This window comes from Citrus sinensis, chromosome 3, assembly GCF_022201045.2.
Source record: "Citrus sinensis cultivar Valencia sweet orange chromosome 3, DVS_A1.0, whole genome shotgun sequence".
Lineage (NCBI taxonomy): Eukaryota > Viridiplantae > Streptophyta > Magnoliopsida > Sapindales > Rutaceae > Citrus > Citrus sinensis.
In genome coordinates this window covers 11,263,296-11,287,334 of record NC_068558.1, presented here as the reverse complement: position 1 = coordinate 11,287,334, position 24,039 = coordinate 11,263,296, and the positions used below count along the sequence as shown (strand labels likewise).

Below are 24,039 nucleotides of genomic sequence, written 5' to 3'. Positions count from 1 at the left end.
AGTTATACTCATACTTTTATTTTTTCTTTGTTTTTATAATAATACTCTGATAACAATATTTTTTTACATTAATTTTTTAATCAATAAAAAAAGTTAATTAATAAATTACTCAGTAGCAAATTAAAAAATAAATATTAGCATAAAACAATTGATATTTTTTATTCTCTTACAACAATCTTACTAATTATTATTTATAAATTAATTAATACAAGTTCATTTAAAGTAATGTTTAATATTCTTGCAACAATCTTATTAATAATTTTTTTTGTAAAAAATTAATTTATTAAATTAATCCTAAAATTAAAATAATAATAATTAATTTGTATCTTACTTTTAAGGTTAATTTGATAAATTCAAATTTTTTTAATTAATATCTCCAAAAATATAGTTGCAACGATATTATTGCAAAAGTAAAAAAAAATAAATATAGGATTTTAATATAACTGCCAGTAAAAATAACTTGAAATATTTTTGAAGATATAAAAATTAAACCAACACTTAATTAAAAATATAAACAACTAAATAAACATTTATCTTCTAACATTTCAACCTACTGGCTAATGGTCATACAATCGTGGTGTGGTCCGGGATGCCCGGCCCAGCCCATCATGTAAAAAGCCATGTCACCCGTATTCTTAGGCTGCTACAGCATTACCACTTTGCCAGTTGCCACGAAGCTCCCCACATCACACCGCACTGATGCCTCTAGAAAACTAACTTAAAAAAATGGTATTAATAAGCGTACGCCACGTCACTCCTCACTCTCTTCTTCGTCACTTTCCTCTCACTCAACACTTTCTCCCCAAACAAATTCCTTCTTTGAAAAATCGCATTTTCTCCTTCACAGCAACAGCTACAATGTCTTCAACTTCCGAAAAGGTAATTTTTTATTAAATTTTATTTTTTGTTTAGTTTCTTTCTGTTGCCTTTTTGTTTCGTTTTTTGAATTCTCTGTGTCGTTTTTTTTCCCCCAAGGTTTTGGTGCCTGTTGCGAACGGGAGTGAGCCGATTGAGGCCGTGATAACGATTGATGTTTTGAGAAGGTCTGGAGCTGACGTCACGGTTGCGTCTGTGGAGAAACAGCTTCGTGTCGACGCGTGTCATGGTGTCAAGATTGTCGCTGATGCTCTCGTGTCTGACTGCCGCGACGCCGTTTTTGATCTTATAGCTCTTCCCGTATGTATTGCAGCTCACCTCAGCTCATGCTAATTTATGTGATGTTTGTATAATTATAGATGATTACTGCTGATACTGAATGTTAAGCTAAATAATTCGTTCTTAAGTCATCTTCATTTAATTTTCGATTGAAAATGAAAAAAATAATAATTTTAAGCAAAGAAAAATATAGAAAATGTTGATTTTGTTTTAATTTTCAGGGATTTCCTTATTGTGACTGTTATCATTCATTATATGGTCCTAGTTAAATGTTTCAAATTGTTGTAGTCAGTGAAATTCTTTTTGATATTTATTCTGGCATGTATATTTTTCCATTTCAATTTCTTTTGTTGCTGATTCTTTGATTATGTTATATCCTTTTTTGTTTCCCTTGTAGGGTGGCATGCCCGGTGCTACCAATCTGAAGGAATCTGAAGTATTAGAAAGCATTGTGAAGAAGCAGGCCTCAGCTGGGCGTCTTTATGCTGCTGTCTGTGCTTCACCTGCTGTGGCATTAGGGTCTTGGGGTCTGTTGAAGGGATTGAAGGTAAGAGTTAGATAAGCCTTTTTGATGTTTTGTGGTCTTTTGGGAATTGCACTGATATTTTTGTTATAGTTCAGTTTTCTTCTCGCTGATGATTGTTAAGTTCTAATTTATGTAGTTGTTCATTTTTCGTAGGCTACTTGTTATCCGTCATTTATGGAGCAATTAGCTCCTGCTTGTGCAGCAACTGTTGAATCAAGAGTACAGCAGGATGGTAAAGTTGTTACGAGTCGTGGACCGGGCACTACCATGGAGTTTGCCGTTGCACTTGTTGAGCAGTTGTATGGGAAAGAGAAAGCTGATGAAGTTTCTGGGCCACTGGTATTAACTTTTATAGATAACGTTGTTTAAAAAAATTATGAGTTATATAATTTGTGGAAATCCATTCTAATAGATTCATTTGGTGTGTCTAGTTGGAAGTTTCAGAGGCTAATGTATTCAAGAAAATAAGTACAGGGGAAGAGTATGACTTTTTGCATTAGTGATTCATTAGATGAAATTGCATACCTGCTGGTCCATCATAAGGTGGTGAAAACAATGTTTGATTTAATTAATGGGATCCTGAAATATGCATTTGTTGAGCTTCAATGTCTCCACTGATAAAATTATTTTTAATGTAAGTTCTTTCTCTTGGTATTTGTATTTGAATTTTCTGTTCCTCATGCTTTCGTCTTTACTGTCACCTTGTGCCTAGGTAATGCGTGCAAATCATGGAGATGAATACACTATTGCTGAGTTCAATCCAATTCAGTGGACATTTGACAATTCTCCCCAGGTGAGATTGGACTGTTAGTTTCCTGTATTTGTTTTTCTTCTTCCATGTTTTGAGGGATACCCATTTGGCAGTAAATAAAAATTTGTGAAATCTTCTATACATGTACATATACATCATTGACTACTCTCATTTGTGAACATATTGGAGGTAGTACATATATTTTTATGATATCTCTAATAAAATCCAAAGTTTGATCAACTACATAAGAAGTATGAGCGTTGCTGGACCAGGGGGGAAGGTTGAGGGTGGATGGGCTGGGGGTGTATGGCGCATGAACAAAAGGAAATTATAGGGGTGAAAGTTCATGCCATCCACAAGCTGTAAAATGGGTACATAATATTTCAAATTAGAGATTGTGAGATCCTTAAAGATTGCTGACTTGTGCTTAAAATGGAACTCTTGATAACTTCAAATGTTATAAGTTCTTGGTGAAATTTTGTACTTTCTTTTCTTTCAGATTCTTGTGCCTATTGCGAATGGTTCAGAGGAGATGGAAGCTGTTATGATAATTGATATTCTGCGACGAGCTAAAGCAAACGTTGTGGTTGCATCGGTTGAGGATAAACTAGAAATTCTGGCTTTTCGTCAAGTTAAATTAGTGGCAGATGTGCTCATTGATGAGGCAGCTAAACTTTCGTATGATTTAATTGTCTTGCCAGTAAGTTGCGGTGCTTACTCTTGCTTCATAGTCTTTACCGCATTATTGACTAACTAACTACAATTTATCTATACACATTGCGCAGGGTGGACTTGGTGGCGCTCAAGCATTTGCGAAGTCAGAGAAATTGGTGAATATGCTAGAGAAGCAAAAGGAATCAAATAGACCTTACGGTGCTATATGTGCATCCCCAGCTTTAGTGTTGGAGCCCCATGGCTTACTCAAGGTACGCCATTTCTGCTTAAATTATTTACTCAGATTTGCATCACCTAATCTGAACTTAATGAAAGATTATGATGTTGTATGATTTTATGAATGTGTTCTTATATCATGTAAGTCAGCAATGAATTAATTGAAGTTTGCTGACAAATTAGAAGCTCAAAAACTGCTGCTTCTTCATTAGTTAATTACCCAAAGAGTTAAGATAGGCATCCCAAATTTGTTATCCCAAATGATATGGCATTTATTGAGTGATTGGTATTAATTGTATTATCTAACCCACCAACAGATGAATGCCGCACCATTTGAGACGATCTTTTGGGATAAAAAATTTGGGAAGTGTAGCAAATTTTTATGCTGATTTTTTGGCTTCATTCATGTAAACCCCCCCCCCCCCCCCCCCCCCCCCAAAAAAAAGGAAAAAAACAAACACTCAAAAAAAAAAAATTCTGAAGTACTTCCCGTAATGTCATTCCTGTGTATTTCTTTTCCCCTCAAGACATATTTAACTTTGGTTCAGGGTAAAAAAGCTACAGCTTTTCCTGTCATGTGCAACAAGCTGTCAGATCAGAGTGAAATCGAAAACAGGGTTGTGGTTGATGGCAACCTTATCACCAGCAGAGGGCCAGGAACTTCTATGGAGTTTGCACTGGCAATTGTGGAGAAGTTTTTTGGCCGCAACAAAGCGCTTGAGCTTGCAAAGATAATGCTTTTCACTCGCACCTAAAGTTTGTACTGAAACCTGCCTACTATTAAACTAGAGTATTTATTTCTGTATTACTACTGCTTGTAGAGAGTGGAAATGGAAACTTGAATTCGTGTTTGAATATGGATTCACTGTGCGGGTTTGTACAACAGTTCGTTTATAAATAAATGAGTTCATAGTCATTTTGAATATTTGGAATAAGCGTGATTGCTGTTGAGTTCTGTTATCAATGTTCGGGTCCAATTGTGGTTGAGAGGGATATAATTACCGTTTCTGGGAATTTTAATTGTGAACTAAAAATTTCTACAGAATCCTTTGGAATAATAAATATACATCAAATAATAACTCGATTTTCAGGATAAGAAGGAAAAAAAAAAAGCAGAGACTGAAAAAAACAGAATTGGCCGTTTTGTTGGAGCATAAATCTCTAGAAGACTGAAATAAAACAGATACCATATCTAGTTTCAAGTATGTTTATGCAAGAAGATACAAATTTGAAGATTAGATTTCTCATTTCAATTTATGTTCTGCTCAAAGCAATGGCTCTTATTCCACTAGCACAAACAGGAAAGAGTACGCACAAAGTAACAAGCACACTTAGCGTATGTTGCATTAACTACTTGCAGCAACATCATCCAGGAACTTCGCTTTGATCTTCCTGAGCTTTGCTGCAGCGTCTGTCATATGTATCCTCTTGTGGGGTGTGTCCATACAACAATCCAATGCCAAATCCATGATGCTAAATAAACAATCCATTTTGTCAGAAAAAGCTTGCTCTTCTCGCACCAAATTTGCATCAACAACTTCGGTCAATCGGTGAGGTAGTGACTCCTTTACCCATCTCCGTAAACTCATTTCTCCTGTAAACATTTCATCGGTGGGTTTCTTTTCCGTGAAAGTTTCCATCAATAAAACACCATAACTGTAGACATCACATTTGGTTGAAACAATTCCTTCTGAGCCATATTCTGCATTTTTTAATTTCAATGTTTCAAGTAGATATGTCATTATGAAACAACTAGAAAAAGCAAATAATTTTTTGATAATTAAGGTAACCAAATGTTGCCCGTGCTTGAAAAAAGAGCAGAAATTTTAATTAAAATTGAAACTTTACCTGGTGCCATATAACCAATTGTAGCCATTGTCATAGTTTGTATCACAGAATCTTCTCCTTCACCTAAGAGTTTGGAAATGCCGAAGTCGCTCACATGTGCCACCATATTTTCATCCAAGAGAATGTTGGTAGGCTTCAAATCACAATGAATTATAGGTGCCGACGAATGACAATGATGGAGATATTCAAGAGCCGACCCCACATCTATCATTATATTCAACCTCTGTAGAATGTCTAAGAAATAGTTGTGAGAATACAACCACTTCTCGAGACTACCATTTGGCATGAACTCAAGTACCAATGCTTTGAAATCTAGATTAGAACAGCTGCCAAGGATCTTTAGGAGATTTCGATGACGAACATTCCGTAGAATTTCACATTCAGAATCAAAACTCCTAAATGCTCTCTCTAATTGCAGATTGAAAATCTTTATTGCAACATTAGTCCCATCAGAAAGGGTTCCTTTATAAACTGATCCAAAACCGCCTGTACCAAGTAAGTTGCATTCATTAAATTCATCAGTTGCTCGTCGAATGTCTAAGTACGATGTTCTTCTCCGTGTTGCGGGAGGCAAAAAATCTTCATGATCCAAATGCTTTGTACTCCTATTTCGACATCTTACGTACATAATGATGATGATCACTAAAAGTACAGTGGATAGTATCGAAGGCAAAATATATTGAAGGACAATTGGAGCAACTTTATTGGTTCTTTTTCTGTTATCTTGCTTGCAAGGTGGGACTTGGAGTCTAGGTGGACCACAGAGTGCATAATTCCCAAAATATGATTGAGCTGAGAAGTCTTTAAAAGACCCCTTGACAGGAATTTCCCCTTCTAGCCTATTGTGAGATACATTAAACTGTTTGAGATGTGAAAGTGCCTCCAATGACTTAGGAATTTTTCCAGAGAGATTGTTGTTAGAGAAATCCAAGGATTCTAAGCTTATCAAATTGCCAACTGATTCAGGAATAGGACCCTGAAATTGATTACCAGCCAAGGATAGAGTTTCTAGGTTTTTGAGGGTACCAATGGTTGATGGAATATCACTTGATAATTGATTTCTTGATAAATCTAAATCTATCAAGACATTTAACTTTTGTATATTCGAAGGGAGAGTACCCTTTAATGAATTTGACGACAAGTTTATACGCAAGATGTATTCAAGACTCCACAAAGATGATGGTAAACTAGAACTGAGCTTATTGGACTGTAAGTAGAGGCTTCTTAGAGAAGTCAAACTCGCCAAGCATTGTGGTATAGCTCCGGAGAGCTTATTTCCACTTAAGTTTAATATATTTAACCTCTCCAAATGGCAAAGATCATGAGGAACGTAACCTTGCAAATTATTCTCAGGGACATAAAAACCTTGTAGCTGCTGTAGTGTGCCTATGGATGTTGGAATAGTTCCATTCAAGTCATTGAAGCCGAGACTTAAGACGATCAAGCCACGTAAATTACCAATTTCTTTTGGAATGCTGCCCCCGAGCTTGCACTCGAATGCATAAATATTCTGAAGAGAAGCAGAGAAATTTCCAATTAATGGGGGAAGGATGCCACCTAATGGATTGGAAGCTAAGGCTAGATTGGCTAGATTTCTGCAATTAGTCAAAGAAGAAAGAAAACTCCATTGATCTGCTGAAGATGATTCTGTCGTCAAGTTATTCATCATAAGGCTGAGCACGCTGAGGTGTCTCAAGTTGCCAAATGTATTTGGAATATGGCCCGAGAATGAGTTTAAGCCCAAGTCTAGGCCAATGAGTTTAGTAGCATTGGTAATAGAGTTGGGAATTGTCCCCATAAGATTATTGCCCGACAAGGTTAAATACTCTATGTTCCAAAGCGAGTGGCCAATCGTTGACGGTAAGCGGCCTGAGAGTTGATTGTTAAGTAGATTAAGGACTCTTATGGTTGAAATATTGAAGATCGTGGGTGGAATGAGGCCACTTAAATTATTCTCACCAAGAACAAGATACTCCAAATTTTGTAGATTGCCAATCTCGGTTGGAATTTGACCTGCCATCAGGCCAACATTGAGGAGTCATTGGGCTTTTAGCTTAAGGTAAATTGAGTTTGACAATGTTACCCTTGAAAATGTAAAAGGATCAAATTAAATTTATTACACTATAATTTCGGCCAATAATGTTCTTTAAAATACTTCATAGACAATTCTGCAAAATATGCATGCAATTGGAAAAATATGCTTCAATTACAAGAGGTGGTGGAAAGTACCTTGAAGATTGCTGAAACCAAGATCCAGATTCGCGAGTTTACTCAAATTTCCAATCCTTGAAGGAATATTTCCACCAATAATATTGAACGGTGCACGCAGCTCCTCTAGCCTTGATAAGTTGAAGAGAGAATTAGGGATGGGGCCTGTGAAACTGTTATTATCAAGGCTCAATATTCGGAGTTTAGATAAGACGCCAATCCATGATGGAAAGCTTCCGCTGAATTTATTGTAAGCCAAACTCACGACTCTGAGTCGACGTAATTGCCCCAATTCTTTCGGCAGATGGCCATGAAAACTGTTCTCACTAATGTCAAGAGACACTAGAAATGAGAGATTTCCCAAGTGTAGTGGAATGGTGCCTCCGAGACCCATATCTGAAAGATTCAAGGCAGTGACTCTTTGATGGCGTGAACCACAAGAGACACCAACCCAGCTACATATTGGATAAGATATAGACCAATTATTTGCCAGGGCACTCCGATAATCAAAAACATGGGCTTTGAATGCTAGAAGAGCTGATTGATCTGTTGTTAAATCGTTTAAAGTCGTCACAGCTAAGCTAGCAATGAGATACTGTAACACTAACACCGACATAGGAACAAAGAAGAATGATAAGCGCATATTGGTCGTTTTTAGTAGTAGTTGCAAGGCGAGATTGATACAAGTTTTAAGTAAAGGAAATTAGCATATACTTATACATGAGACATATGAATTTGAAAATAAGAGCAGAAAAAATATACAGGAGACTTGCAAATTGTTATATTCTGTCATTGAGTGAGCCGTTCAAGTAAACACATTTATACTTGACTTGGTCTAATAATTAAAAAAAAGGCGACCTTCACTTGACTTGGTCTGATAATTATCACTAAACAATTAATAATGCTAAGGGTTAGTGGTATCCAATTTTAAAATAACGACATAATTGTCGTTAAATGTGTCTTAAAATAAAAAGACAACTATACCCCATAATTTGATGAAATAATTATGTAAGCTTCTAAATTTTTTACAATGCATACCAAGACCTGTTTTGTTACTTTTTACAGTTTATTTGGATGTCAAATGCTTTTTTTTTTTTTTTCACTGTGGATGTCAAATGTAAAATTTACTGTTATTCCAATATCATGTCATCACTTGCTTCTATACATGGAACGATACATTAACTGTTTTTCCAAAGTTTTAAATTGAATTAAAAACATTCTAATTAACCTTAAAAAAAATAATCATCCAACCAGATATAAATCTTCTAATTAACCTAAAGATAGCTACACCTCCATATTAATTCCAGTTAAATAAATCTTCAATTTTGTCATGGTTTTGGAACTCGAGCAGGGTGGATATATCTAACCAGATTTTCCTCATTGGCATTCTAATATATTCTGGAATTCGAAGGGTATCAACGAATTAATGTGTAATTTAAATTTGTAACGTTTAATTCTAATTTGAGGATTCAAATGAATTATGTCGATCTAAAAATGGACTGAAGATTGGCAATATAACATTCTTCTTGATGAAGATTTTTGTCCTAATAAGATCTCCAATTTTATACATCAATTATTGTTGGTTTGTGGTGTATTCAGACTTGTCCATCGGATACGCCGTCCATGAATAGAGTGATAGAAATGTTATTGCAAAGAAACAGACTAGCAGTGTCGTTTTGAAAATTCCACCGAAGTCTTTTGCATCTTCTCCCCCAGGACTGCCAATAGAGTATAAATTTTTGTCACTTTCACTCTTTTGAACAGCACGGGAAAGCTTTTCAATTTTTGTCACTTTCACTTTCACTCTTTTCAATCTTTATAGAATTCTGGATGGACGATCACTCTTTTCAATCTTTAATGAATTTTGGATTCAGTGTTGATATTTTAGGCTTTGATAGGCTATAGATTTTTTTTTTAAAAAGAATTTTGAATTCAAAGTTGATATCTTGAGCTTATCCTTAACTAATTTTTTACCACTCGTGCATTTATGTCGTTGTGCGGTTATAGATTCAGTTATTTTTAAAGTAGAAAAATTACTTATCTTAAAAGTGAAAGCAGGGAAGGTACTGCAATGCAGCCGCTATTTGTAGTAGTTAATTCTTGGATGAAATTTGGGTCTTGCTATAATACTTGCATGTATCAAATACATGCAAGGAATACAAAAATTAAAAAAGCATTGCCTGAAAGAGTATTGTGCCGGTGTTGGAGGCTAGAAGGACAATTCGTTACATTGCTCCAGAAGTGTTTGATAGAAATTTTGGTGAGGCATCACATAATTTAAATTACTGGAATTAGCGATACACACACACTGAAGCATTTCGAGCAGGATAATGAATTTAAATTACTCGGAATTGTAAGCAGCGATGAAAGAGAAATTCCAAAGAAGATAATTATTTTTGGCTTGTGGTGTATATAGAGTCGTCTATCGGAAATAGAGGGATAGAAATGTTATTGCAAAGAAACAGACTAGCAGTGACGCCTTGAATAAGTCCACCAAAGCCTCTTGCATCTTCTCCTCCAACACCGCCAATAGAGTCCGTTTGACCCATAAATTTTTGTCGCTTTCATTCTTTTCAAAAGCACGTGAAAACTAGCTTATAGGATTTTGGATGGACAATCACTCTTTTCAAAAGCATGTTAAAGCTAATCTTCTGTTAAGTAATAAAAAGCACCAGCTCAGCCATGCCTTCATCTCCCACCCCGAGGTGAATTACATCAGCTGAATGGCACGAGAAGAGCCATGGTAAAACGCCTTATACAAACATGTGCTAACTAGAGACGAGCACCGACCAGAGGAATACACCGACCAGAGACATATACCGACCAGATACCTATCACCCAAAGAAAAGGTACATGATCTCATGAAATCGCGACAGTTTCGTTATGCCCCGAACCGTTGAGAGAGACATGGCATCCCACGTTTACCCACAATCCAGTGGTTGGAGACCCATGAGGGGCTGCCATTACCCAATAAAAGGGGGGAGGGGATGAAGAGTACACAAAAACGTGGGACAACGGCTATAAGAAGTCGGGAAACCGATGAAAAAGGGGGACAGAAAAATTGAGAATAAAGGGAAAACTTTGCCAAATTGAAGCCTGATTACATTATATACAAGTTTTTGAGAGCATTACAAAAAAAACCATACAATCTAAATTACATAGTTTTCTCGCAAACACCTTGTGCTAAATTAAGCATCGGTGGGTTTACGCCGGCAAAACTACTAGCGTCTCTGATCCATTTTTGTGAACGCAGGCTTGGGAAAAGGAGAAAGGGTGATTCCAACCCCTGGAGCTTTCGCAATTGCTGAAGGAGACAAAGGGCAGCGTCCTTTCCATTGAACATACAAGCGTTGGTGGAACGATCTGGTCGGGCAAAGGGCGAGCAGATTTCAGCATCAACATTTTGGCACCGTCTGTGGGGAGCTGGATAAAAAGCTACCACCAAGTTAGTAGTCATCAGAGAAGCAGCGAACGATCGGTTATGGAGGTGACAAGGAAGGATGCCTTAGCGGGCGACAATGAAACTGGTGAAACGATAACTCTCCGAGAGATCGCAAATGAGGCTAGGGAGAGGATGAAGCAAGATCGAATGGAGCGAATGGAGAAGCAAATGGAGACTCTCACGGCTATATTACATGAGCTGAGGGATGAGCGGACAAGGGGTGGTGAAACCACCGTGGTGAGAGATGAAGCCGTGGCAGAACCCAGCCCCCGGAGGTGTAGAATCGAGGAGATCCCTCCGCTGGTAGACTGTTGTGAAAATTTTAATATACTCGCAAGCGCACGAATCTAGAAATAGAATAGTGGTAACGAGGTCGATCCCACAGGGATTGTTATAAATTGAAAAGTCTAATTTAAATCTAAAATTAATATTAATTCTAACCTAGTTGAGCAAATTGAGTTTTTAAGAAAATTAAACCAATTAAACTAAAGAAGCAATTAAAATAAAGGAGAATTCAATAAGATAAGAATTACCAAGGTTTCAGAATCCACCACTATTCAACTAGTAATTATCTAATTATTAATTAATCCCCAATTTTAGAGTGACAACTCGAAATCAATCTATGTCATCTCATGAATATAACAATTAAGCCCAAGTAATTAAATCTAATGTAGGTTCTTTTTCTGCTTAATAATATGACATCTAAGAATCTCATGTAAACATATTGAATAACAAAGAGTCAAAGTTTCCTAAGCACTCCATGTAAACAATTTAATGAAAGACATAAAATCAAAGATAATCATGTATAAACTTTATAGATCCAAGCATAGAATTAATCGAATATTAATCCTAACAATCAATAATGCATGACAGAATTGATGAAAAGATTTTATTAACATCCAATTAATCATGTGAAATAAAAACCATAATCATCAAAGAACATATATAGGGAATTAATTAAATAAAAAGATAATTATTTTATTGAATAGGGTTTCATCCTTAACCTCAGTGTAAGAAAATTAGTTAGACATACTTGAATTGGGAGCAACAAAATAAATAAATTCAGCCATGGGGAAGCCGAATTGCTGCAGATTTTCTTCTCTGTCTTGAATCCTTGCGTCTCCCGTTCTCCCTTCTAGCGGCTCTCCCTTTGCAAAAGCCAAAGTTCGGCTTTTATATCTTTAATCCCTAGCCGAATCCTTGTCAAATAATGATAGCTAGTGAATTGCTCACACAAGCTAAAATCAGCCCACTCTTGCAAAGCCCAATTAGAATTCCTTTTATCCTTCATGTGTTGGCAAAGCTTTTAACTTTGGCTTTATCACGTGTACTCCAAAAAGAATTTTCATTCCTTTTCCACTCATGAAAGTCAAGTGCGGGTCCCTTTCTATTGCTTTCCACCCTTTTTATCTTCTTTGTCTGCACGTGCATGGCTAAATGAATTGTTGAATTCGGTTTCCTTGTCTTGAATTAACATGCATATAAGCATAATTGCTTCCAAGTTAATTAATCTTTAATGCTCACAAATTGAACTCCTTTGTGCCATTTTTATCCATAATCTCCAATTAATTCCCTATTCAATAAAATAATTCAATTAATTAAAAATAACAAATAAATATAACTAACAATTATTTAATTAATGGTAAAATATGTATGTATTATATGCTCATCAAATACCCTCAAACTTAGATTTTGCTAGTCCTCGAGCAAAACTAAAACTTAAAACAAAAATAAAAATAACAAAACAAAAAGTAAATCCTAACTAAACCACTTTCGCAGGTAATCACGATTGCATTTAGCATATGCAACAAGCCTTTAAACCCCTAGGCGGCCCTAGTGGACGAGTTATAGTCTCGTGAGGGCTTCAGTGATGATACCCACAAACATCATTTAAAAAAAAATTAAATTAAAAGAACAAAAAAAAACTTTAAATAAAACATGAAAAATAGCCTCAAAGATTGCAAAAATTATATAGCTCAAAGAAAATTTCAAATATTAGCAAAGTTCTAACTTTAATTCAACAGTCAATCCCACCTCTCTTTCGATTCTTGTAGTGTGTGTGTGAAATCAATTCAATCAAATCCATTCCCAAAATCCTCAACATCAACAGCCTTCGCCTCAAACAAAGAACAGAGTAGGTCAAACTAATCTTATCATCTTGATCTCCAATTTTTTTCCTCTCACAGGCTGTTATGTGTATTTTCTTTTGATTTTTTTTTCAGCACATGCACTTGATTTGATTTTTTTTTCTTTTTCTCTTTTTTCTTTTTCTCTTTTTTTTTCTTCTTCTTTTTTTTAAACCATAGTCAGGAGCTTTCACTCTACCCCTTAAGGTAGCCTTCTTCTCATGGTAGATTATCCTCTACATACTTGTGGTACATAGGCCCAAATTACTCAAGGATAGCTTCACTCTTAAGGGTTATAGGTAGCTATTTCTGACTTTGGTGCCCATGTATACTATTTTGTATTGTGGAGATAAGAATCAAGACAAACAGTCATTTACTTCTATCTAAAATTCTCAACTCAGGCTGCGTCAATATCAAATTTCAAGTCAAAATTATGAAAGAACTGATATTAGTGCTCATGGTCTAAAGAATCTCAATCAAGAGGAACTAACACAAGAATCAAGTATAAACTAAGACAATATTCAACCCTTTCTAACAACTATATTCATTGTCAATCAAATTCTTATCATTGGCTTTTCACATAAAAACAAAAAACAACAATTTTTTTTTTGAATTTTTGAATTTTTTTTTTAACAAACAAAGCACACACTATTCCCACCCCCAAACTTATTCGGAACATTGTCCTCAATGTTTCACAAACAAAAGATATGCATGCAAACAAATGAAAGAGAAAAAAAAATTAATAATAATAAAAACATAAATAATAAAAAGAAAGTTGGAGAAAACATACCTGAATGGGCTGGGAAAGCTTAAAAGAAAATACCAAATGAAAAGAAAACATTAGAAAAGAAAAATACTAGAAAAGAAAAACAAACAAAGAAAAAAAAACTACTATTAAAATAAAACAAGAGTGCAAAGATGAACTTAATTAATCCTGATAAACAGGATCATCTAAAAGTATCTCCTCAACTTCTGGTGTTCTTAATTCTAAAAAATGGTTTTAATCTTTGGCCATTCACCTTAAATAAATCACCATTTTTAGGATTTTCAATCTCAATTGCTCCATAAGGGAAGACGGTACGAACTATAAAAGGACCAGACCATCGAGAACGTAACTTACTTGGAAAGAGATGCAATCGGGAATTATATAAAAGTACTTTCTGACCTGGTGTAAAGACTTTTCTCAAAATGTGTTTGTCATGAAAGACTTTCATTCGCTGTTTATAAATCTTGGCATTCTCATATGCATCATTCATGATCTCTTCAAGTTCTGCTAGTTGTAATCTTCTCTTGGAACCAGCCTGCTGCATGTCAAAATTGAATTTCTTGATAGCCCAATATGCACGATGCTCCAACTCTACTGGCAGATGACATGCTTTTCCATACACAAGTTGATAAGGTGACATCCCAATTGGTGTTTTAAAAGCAGTCCTATATGCCCACAATGCATCATCAAGTCTCAAAGACCAATCCTTTCTATCTGGCCTAACTGTTTTCTCTAGAATCTGCTTGATCTCTCTATTAGAAATCTCTACTTGGCCACTGGTTTGAGGATGGTATGGGGTGGCAACCTTATGTGCAATGGAATATTTGTCCAAAAGAGTGTTGAAAGGTTTATTGCAAAAATGGGTGCCACCATCACTAATGATTGTTCTAGGGAAACCAAAACGAGACAGAATATTACTCTTCAAGAATTTCACTACAACCCTATGATCATTGGTTTTGCATGGAATAGCTTCAACCCACTTCGACACATAGTCCACTGCAACCAATATATACTGATAACCAAAAGATGGAGGAAAAGGTCCCATGAAATCCATACCCCAGACATCGAAGATCTCAACCACAAGAATAGGATTGAGTGGCATCATGTTCCTCTTTGAAATGCTACCCATACGTTGGCACCTATCACACAAAGAACAAAAAATATAAGCGTCATGAAAAAGAGTAGGCCAATAAAAACCACATTGTAAAATTTTTGTTGCTGTCTTTTTAGCACTAAAGTGGCCTCCACAAGCTTGTTCATGGCAAAATGAGATAACACTTTGAATTTCATTATCGGGAACACATCGCCTAATAATCTGATCAGCACAATATTTAAATAAATAGGGATCATCCCAAAAGAAGTCTTTCACTTTAGATAAGAACTTTGTTCTATCTTGCTTAGTCCAGTGCTCTGGGATTTGACCTGTAGCAAGGTAATTAACTATATCAGCAAACCATGGTACAACATTTACACTCATAAGTTGCTCATCTGGGAAAGACTCATTCAAAGGTAAAGATTCTGGAATAAATTTAAGATCAAGGCGAGATAAATGATCCGCCACAACATTTTCAGAACCTTTTTTATCTCTAAATTCAATGTCAAATTCTTGTAACAGCAACACCCAACGAATCAATCTTGCCTTAGCATCTTTCTTAGTAAACAAATATTTTAAAGCAGCATGATCAGTAAAAATAATCACTTTACAACCTATAAGATAAGATCTGAATTTATCAAGTGCAAACACCACAGCTAGCATTTCTTTTTCTGTAGTTGAATAGTTCAACTGTGCATCATTGAGTGTCATACTTGCATAATAAATCACATAAGGCACACGATCTAATCTTTGTCCTAAAACTGCTCCTACAGCATAATCAGATGCATCACACATAATTTCAAAAGGCAAATCCCAATTAGGTGGCTGAATGATAGGTGAAGAAGTCAACAATTTCTTAAGCTTTGCAAAAGCATCAAGACAAGATTCATCAAAGATAAAAGGTACATCCTTAACAAGTAAATTGCATAAGGGTCTAGAAATTTTACTAAAATCTTTAATGAATCTTCTATAAAAACCAGCATGTCCAAGGAAAGATCTTACTTCTTTTACGGATTTGGGATGTGGAAGATTAGAAATTAAATCCACCTTAGCTTTGTCGACTTCTATACCTTTGCTGGAAATTATATGACCAAGGACAATACCTTGTTTTACCATGAAGTGACACTTTTCCCAATTTAGAACCAAGTTTTTTCTTTACATCTTTGCAAAACTAATGTTAGGTGCTGCAAACATTCATCAAAAGAATCTCCATAAACAGAAAAATCATCCATGAATACTTTAAGAAATCTCTCAACCATATCAGAAAAAATACTAAGCATGCATCTTTGAAATGTAGCAGGTGCATTGCATAAACCAAATGGCATTCTCCTATATGCAAAAGTTCCAAATGGACAAGTAAAAGTAGTTTTCTCCTGGTCCTCTGGAGCTATAGGGATCTGATTATAACATGAGTATCCATCTAGAAAACAATAAAAATCATGACCTGCAAGTCTATCAAGCATTTGATCAATAAATGGAAGAGGAAAATGATCTTTTCTTGTGAATGAATTCAATTTTCTATAATCAATGCAAACACGCCAACCTGTAGTTACTCTAGTGGGAATTAATTCATTATTAGCATTAGTAACTACTGTAACACCAGATTTCTTAGGAACAACTTGCACAGGGCTAACCCAAGAGCTATCTGAAATAGGATAAATAATTCCTGCATCTAATAATTTGATTACTTCAGCTCTTACCACTTCTTTCATGTTAGGATTTAGCCTACGTTGCATCTCCCTAATAGGTTTAGCATTTTCTTCAAGATGAATACGATGAATGCAATCTACTGGATTAATACCTTTAATATCAGCGATGGTCCATCCTATTGCCTCCTTATACTCTTTTAGAATACCTAACAACTTACCTTTTTGCTCAAGATCGAGGGAAGAAGAAATAATAACAGGTAGAGTGTCAGATTCTCCCAAGAATGCATATTCCAGAGTGTCAGGCAGTGCTTTTAGTTCCAATTTTGGTGGTGCCTCCGCAGATGGGCCAATTTTCTTCTCAGAATGAGGTAGTAGTTCTGACTTTGTCTTCCATTTAGTTGTGTCCGTAATTAGAGGTGCATCAAGTAAAGCACTGATTTCTGCAATTGCACTGTCATCATTAAAAGATAAATCAGAATGAGTTAGACATGCCTCTAATGGATCATCATTATGATTAGAAATGAATGAATCTTCTACTAATTCCTCTCTCATATTCGCTTCAACAAATTCATCTTCTTCTTGTGGCTGCTTGGTAACATTAAAAATATTCAATTCCATGGTCATATTACCAAAAGATAGCTGCATGTTTCCATTCCTGCAATTAATAAGAGCATCAGCTGTAGCTAAGAAAGGACGACCTAGAATAACTGGAGTGTGTTTCTTAGGATCATGTACATGCTGAGTATCAATAACGATAAAATCAACAGGATAATAAAATTTATCAATCTGTATCAACACATCCTCTATAATACCACGAGGTATTTTCATTGATCTATCAGCAAGTTGCAAAATAATAGGAGTTGATTTTAACTCACCTAGTCCAAGCTGTATGTAAACAGAATAAGGCAAGAGATTAACACTAGCACTCAAATCCAATAATGCTTTATCAAAACATTGGTTCCCTATAACACATGAGATAGTAGGAGAGCCAGGATCCTTAAATTTTGGTGGCATTTTACATTGAAGTAAATTGCTAGTTTGTTCAGTTAAAAATGCCTTTTTAGTGACATGTAAATTTCTCTTTTTAGTGCATAAATCTTTCAAAAACTTGGCATAGGAAGGAACTTGCTTAATAGCATCAAGTAAAGGGATGTTTATACTTACCTGTTTGAAGATTTCCATAATCTCACCTGTTGAAGTCCCTTTCTTTACCTTTGTTAACCTTTGAGGAAAAGGAGCCTTAGGAATGTGCGCTGGTGGGCCACTCTCTTCAGGATCATTTGGTGATGGGTCTTGTGATGGAACTGGATCTGAAGAAGTAGGCTCAGATGTCTTCCTTGTTTGAACCTCTACTTTGTTGTCAAATAATTTTCCTCTTCTCAAGGTCATAACAGATTTTGCTTCTTCATGTTGATGGCTTGAACTCGATCCAACTTCGTGCACTCCTTTGGGATTAGGAATTGGTTGACTTGGAAATTTTCCTTTTTCTCTCTCAGCTACAGTAGTTGCTAATTGACCCAATTGATGTTCAAGCTTTAGAATAGCTTGAGTGTTTGACTGAAAAGCTTGTTGGGTTGACTGAATGAAACTTTGAAGTGTATCCTCTAAAGAAGGCTTCCTTTGTTGGGGTGCAACAAATTGAGACATAGGTTGTTGGGCAGGAGGATATACTTGATTATGAGGGACAAATTGTTGATTGGGCATGTTAAATTGTTGTCCTCCTTGGTTTGACAAAGGCTGATTTTGTTTCCAAGAAAAATTAGGGTGATTCCTCCAATTAGGATTATATGTGGGTGAATATGGATTATTGGGGGTTTTCTCATATGATTGTAAGGCATGTACCTGCTCAGAATAAGCCTCTTGATAGGCTGGTAATGATGGATAATTCTGTGCTGTATGAGACAAGTTAAAACAAATAGCACAAACCTCATTGGCTACACTAGGATGATGATTCATGGATTGGTTCAGAGCTAAGGCATCCACTTTCCTAGAAAGTGTAGCTAGAGTGGCTTTCACATCAAAGTTATCCTTAACTTCGTATAACCCCTTTCTAGAAACTTGAGATGATTTTTCCCTTTGATTTGAAAAATTCCACTGTTGAGAATTTTCAGAAAGTGAATTAAAGAAATCCCATGCAGCCCCTTCATGTAAGTTCAAAAATCTCCCACCATTCATAGACTCTACCATATGACGATTTGACATGGTTAAACCGTTATAAAAGCATTGTATAAGTCTCCATTTTTCAAAACCATGGTGGGGACACTTGAGGAGTAAATCATTGAATCTTTCCCAACACTCATAAAATTGTTCACCCTCTCTTTGATAAAAATCACTTATCTCTCTCCTAAGGGCATTTGTTTTAGACATAGGGAAAAACTTGGTGAGAAACTTATTACTCAATTCATCCCATGTACTAATAGATCCAGCAGGAAGTGAATTCAACCAAGCTTTTGCTTTGTCTTTTAATGAGAAAGGGAACATACGAAGCTTAATTGACTCATCATTAAAATTTTGAAAACGGAATGTAGAGCATATGTCAAGAAATTCCTTAATATGCAAATATGGATCCTCTCTCTCTAACCCATGGAAAGATGGTAAAAGTTGAATGACAGAGGGCTTAAGCTCAAAGTGTGTTGCTGTAGTTTGTCGCAACACAATACAAGATGGTTGGTTTGCTGCAAGTGGTGAAAAATATTCTCTAAGGGTTTTCTCTGCTTGCACTGGTGGAAGTATTGGCAATAGTCTATTTGGGTCATCCATCACTTCTACAGAACTAGTTTGACTACTATTAATTTTCGACTCTCTTTTAACCAAACGATTTGTTGAATCACGTTCTCAAACACTCATAAACTAACTAGACAAGGAAATAAAGAAAAACAAAATTAAATAAACCAACAATAATGAGAATAAACGAAATTTAAAAATAAAAGAAATTAAACAACTAAATAATGAATTTAAAGACAAATAAAAGTTTTTTTTTGTGTGTTTGTTTTTTTTTTTTTAAAAATAAAAGACAACCTAAATTATAACTAGTGGAAGAATCAAATCAACCTAGATTAAACTAACTTTCTAGCACAATCCCCGGCAACGGCGCCAAAAACTTGTTGTGAAAATTTTAATATACTCGCAAGCGCACGAATCTAGAAATACAATAGTGGTAACGGGGTCGATCCCACAGGGATTGTTATAAATTGAAAAGTCTAATTTAAATCTAAAATTAATATTAATTCTAACCTAGTTGAGCAAATTGAGTTTTTAAGAAAATTAAACCAATTAAACTAAAGAAGCAATTAAAATAAAGGAGAATTCAATAAGATAAGAATTACCAAGGTTTCAGAATCCACCACTATTCAACTAGTAATTATCTAATTATTAATTAATCCCCAATTTTAGAGTGACAACTCGAAATCAATCTATGTCATCTCATGAATATAACAATTAAGCCCAAGTAATTAAATCTAATGTAGGTTCTTTTTCTGCTTAATAATATGACATCTAAGAATCTCATGTAAACATATTGAATAACAAAGAGTCAAAGTTTCCTAAGCACTCCATGTAAACAATTTAATGAAAGACATAAAATCAAAGATAATCATGTATAAACTTTATAGATCCAAGCATAGAATTAATCGAATATTAATCCTAACAATCAATAATGCATGACAGAATTGATGAAAAGATTTTATTAACATCCAATTAATCATGTGAAATAAAAACCATAATCATCAAAGAACATATATAGGGAATTAATTAAATAAAAAGATAATTATTTTATTGAATAGGGTTTCATCCTTAACCTCAGTGTAAGAAAATTAGTTAGACATACTTGAATTGGGAGCAACAAAATAAATAAATTCAGCCATGGGGAAGCCGAATTGCTGCAGATTTTCTTCTCTGTCTTGAATCCTTGCGTCTCCCGTTCTCCCTTCTAGCGGCTCTCCCTTTGCAAAAGCCAAAGTTCGGCTTTTATATCTTTAATCCCTAGCCGAATCCTTGTCAAATAATGATAGCTAGTGAATTGCTCACACAAGCTAAAATCAGCCCACTCTTGCAAAGCCCAATTAGAATTCCTTTTATCCTTCATGTGTTGGCAAAGCTTTTAACTTTGGCTTTATCACGTGTACTCCAAAAAGAATTTTCATTCCTTTTCCACTCATGAAAGTCAAGTGCGGGTCCCTTTCTATTGCTTTCCACCCCTTTTATCTTCTTTGTCTGCACGTGCATGGCTAAATGAATTGTTGAATTCGGTTTCCTTGTCTTGAATTAACATGCATATAAGCATAATTGCTTCCAAGTTAATTAATCTTTAATGCTCACAAATTGAACTCCTTTGTGCCATTTTTATCCATAATCTCCAATTAATTCCCTATTCAATAAAATAATTCAATTAATTAAAAATAACAAATAAATATAACTAATAATTATTTAATTAATGGTAAAATATGTATGTATTATATGCTCATCATAGACCAACCTTATGGGGTGCATCCCCATAGAAGTGCGGGTCGGGTCCTAGGAGAGCGCGTAGATGAAGGGAGAGACCAGTCTCGCTCTGGGCGAGTTCTAGAAATAGATAGCCGAGGAGTGAATGTTGATGAAAGTGAACTCAGACAGCGGCTGCATAATGCCGAGCAGGAGCGAGATCAAATAGCTGCGCGCGACCCTGACCGCGCTTTAGAATTGGAGGGTGAGGTACGCAAGCTAGCGCGGGTGATGGATGAGATCCAGGGTAAGAAAAAGCCTTTGAGCTGGAGGATAATGCTGGATGAAGAATCTCCGCTATTAGTTGAGATCATGAATACCGTAATCCCAAGAGATTTCCGCTTTCCCAACCTCAAATACTCCAGGAGAAGTGACCCGCTGATGCATATTGAACGTTTCAACGACATGACGGGTGTGCAGGGGCTAACACCAGCTCAGAGGTACAGGGTGTTCCCATTAACACTAGAGGGAAGAGCCCGAGAGTGATACCGTAAGATGCCACGAGGAAGTATAAAAGGATATGAGCAGATGTACCAAGAGTTGGCCGAGCAGTTCCGGGGAGCAGTAGCCCCAGAGGACGACATGAGGATGAAGCATGAGGAACATGAATCCCTTCGGGATTTTGTGAAATGATACCATTGGGCCGTGCTTGATCTGGGAGCCTTCAATCACCTGCATTCAGAATTATTCAACGGGGTATGAGCAGGCGAGGAGAGACATAGAAATTGAAGAAGAAAAAAGGGCAAAGATAAAGAGTGAGCAGCTAGAGGAGCTGAGGCGAAAGGAAAAAAGAACCATGAGCGGGAGCGGATCGGGAAAGTGAGCTGGGGAATCATCAGTGATGGGTGGAATATCAGCTCGGTCTCGCCCTTATCCCATGGCTCAGAGACCGCAACAGTTCCAACACAGCCGAGCTCAGCCTCCGCGCCCCCCATTCCCGGAGCGGCAACGAGAATTCCGGTAGTTGGCTGCCCACCCTTATCACAACACTCCCAGGACACTGCACGCAGTTAACTTTAGGGCTGGTCGACCAAGTCAGCGACCTACAATACCAGTCCGGGATGATATCCACGATAGCTAAGCAGTCCAACTAATTGATCAAAGCTTGGCGTATAAATAATACACCCCATTGAAAGTCTTTATGGAGGAATTGTATGAGAGGATCGAGGGACGAGGCCTGCTGTACCCTCCTGTCCCTGTAACCAAACCCGCTCACAAACGGGATAAAAGCAGATTCTGCAAATTCCATGATACTTATGGCCACACTATCAGCCAGTGTCGTGACCTGAAGACTCAGGTGGAGGATTTGGTGAGAAACCGATACCTGGATGAGTATGTAGATAGGACGTTCCCTATTCTCGATTCACAATATACTCAGAGGAATGGAGACGAGAGAAATATGGAGCGTGAGCAGCCAACCATCTAGGTGATAGCAGGAGGGCCGACATTGGCTGGGGATTCGAACAAAGCACGGAAGAATTACGGGAAATATGCCATGACCAGCAAAGAGGTGTTTTTCAATTTGCCAACAGCCAAAAGGGCGAAAGTGAGGTAGGTTCCCATTATGTGGACAGATGACGACGAAGAGGGTGTTTTATATCCTCATGAGGATGCACTGGTGATTAAGGTAACGGTGACTGGTAAAGAATTACGGCGAATACTAGTGGACACGGGCAGCTCGGTTGACATACTGTTTAAGTCATCCCTAGATGATATGGGAATTTCGGACTTAAAATTAGAGCGGACAAATACATCTTTGAAGGGGAGGAGGACGGTTAACCCCCATGGGTTGAAGCCGTTTGAAAGAACAATGATGTTGGACTTTGTCGTAGTAGAAGAAATAAGCCCTTACCAGATGATACTGGGACGACCTTTCATCAGGATAAGCCAATATGTTATATCCATGCACTATCTGGCATTGAAGTACAGAGTGAACGGAGTCGTGGGCATAGTAAAAGGTGACCAGAGAATGACGAGAAGTTGTTACGCTACCGCAGTTAAGGAAACACTACAAATTATCACTCTAGATAACCGAGGAGATTCTAAAAAGGGTCGCCAGGAGCCAGCTGAGAAATTGGAAGAGGTTCTGGTGAGCAAGAGTAACCCGGGCAGAGTGGTAAAGATCGGGTCAGGATTGGGCGAGGCAATAAAAGGCGATCTGGTAAAATACCTACAGTCCCATGTAGATATATTTGCCTGGTCGCATGAAGGCATGCCAGGAATTGATCGCGGGGTAGCTTGCCATAAGTTGGCAATCAGGAAAGGGGCAAGGCCGGTGAAGTAGAAAAAGAGGTGCTTTAACCAGGAAAGGTAAGAGGCCATAAATGCTGAGGTGGAGAAGCTGTTGAGAGCAAGATTCATAAAGAAGGCTAAATACTCGGAATTGATCTCCAATGTAGTGTTGGTAAAGAAGGCCAACGGGAAATGGAGAATGTGTGTGGATTTCACAGACCTTAACAAGACATGCCCAAATGATAGCTTTCCCCTACCTAAAATAGACCAGCTGGTTGATTCAATGGCAGGTCACAGCCTGCTTATCTTCATGGATGCATTTTTAGGATACAACCAAATATTCATGGACGAGCAGGATGAGGAGAGTACCACCTTTATAACTAACATGGGTTTGTTTTGCTACAGGGTGATGCCCTTTGGCCTGAAAAATGCAGGGGCTACCTATCAAAGGTTGGTGAATAAGATTTTCAAGCCATTGATTAGTCACACTATGGAGGTATACTTGGACGATATGATCACGAAGTCTAAAGAACCGAGGGATCATGTGAAGCACTTGGAAGAGACATTTGAATTGTTGAGGAAGTATCAAATGAAGTTGAATCTGGAGAAATGTGCGTTTGGAGTAAGCTGGGGTAAATTTTTGGGATTCCTGGTGAGTCACCGAGGGATCGAGGCCAACCCCAAAAAAAATATGGACAGTAACAGAAATGAAGTCCCCCCGAACAGTTAAGGATGTGCCGAACCTTATATAGAAATTGGCAGCATTGAACCGGTTCATCTCGCGGGCCACAGATAAATGCCACAATTTCTTCTAACCATAAAGAAAGGGAGGAAAATAGAGTGGACATCAGAATGTGAGGAGGCACTGGG

The 24,039-nt window shown here is 36.8% G+C and overlaps 3 protein-coding genes, 1 non-coding gene and 1 pseudogene across 5 annotated transcripts in view; 4 read left to right on the top strand and 1 right to left on the bottom strand.

Moving 5' to 3' along the window:
- The window catches only part of LOC127901227 (uncharacterized), a 63,562-nt gene that overhangs the window by 4,743 nt on the left and 34,780 nt on the right, over positions 1-24,039 (top strand). The gene's annotated exons all lie outside the window — the stretch shown is intronic.
- Positions 1-24,039, top strand: part of LOC102606745 (uncharacterized) — a 45,307-nt pseudogene that overhangs the window by 3,042 nt on the left and 18,226 nt on the right.
- LOC102629649 (protein DJ-1 homolog B-like) lies at positions 692-4,248 on the top strand. Its single transcript, XM_052438045.1, has 8 exons — positions 692-879; positions 976-1,176; positions 1,553-1,702; positions 1,835-2,020; positions 2,394-2,474; positions 2,932-3,132; positions 3,218-3,358; positions 3,872-4,248. Exons 1-8 carry the CDS (start codon positions 727-729, stop codon positions 4,076-4,078), a joined length of 1,320 nt encoding a protein of 439 aa, XP_052294005.1. The 5' UTR covers positions 692-726; the 3' UTR covers positions 4,079-4,248.
- Positions 4,494-8,207, bottom strand: LOC102629076 (probable LRR receptor-like serine/threonine-protein kinase At3g47570). The gene is made up of 3 exons (XM_052438029.1): positions 7,401-8,207; positions 5,172-7,184; positions 4,494-5,025 (listed from the first exon to the last, which is right to left on the bottom strand). Exons 1-3 carry the CDS (start codon positions 8,020-8,022, stop codon positions 4,670-4,672), a joined length of 2,991 nt encoding a protein of 996 aa, XP_052293989.1. The 5' UTR covers positions 8,023-8,207; the 3' UTR covers positions 4,494-4,669.
- LOC112496075 (small nucleolar RNA R71) lies at positions 18,701-18,807 on the top strand. Its single transcript, XR_003062532.2, has one exon. It is a non-coding gene; the product is annotated as a small nucleolar RNA R71 (small nucleolar RNA).

Bases quoted from the DNA above. Each gene is read 5' to 3' on its own strand.
- LOC102629649 (XM_052438045.1), top strand. From the start codon at position 727: ATGGTATTAATAAGCGTACGCCACGTCACTCCTCACTCTCTTCTTCGT. The intron at 1,703-1,834 runs GTAAGAGTTAGA...CATTTTTCGTAG, and splicing joins GTCTGTTGAAGGGATTGAAG to GCTACTTGTTATCCGTCATT. The intron at 3,133-3,217 runs GTAAGTTGCGGT...CACATTGCGCAG, and splicing joins ATGATTTAATTGTCTTGCCA to GGTGGACTTGGTGGCGCTCA.
- LOC102629076 (XM_052438029.1), bottom strand. From the start codon at position 8,022: ATGCGCTTATCATTCTTCTTTGTTCCTATGTCGGTGTTAGTGTTACAG. The intron at 7,185-7,400 runs GTACTTTCCACC...GCCTGATGGCAG, and splicing joins TGGTTTCAGCAATCTTCAAG to GTCAAATTCCAACCGAGATT. The intron at 5,026-5,171 runs GTAAAGTTTCAA...TAAAAAATGCAG, and splicing joins AATTGGTTATATGGCACCAG to AATATGGCTCAGAAGGAATT.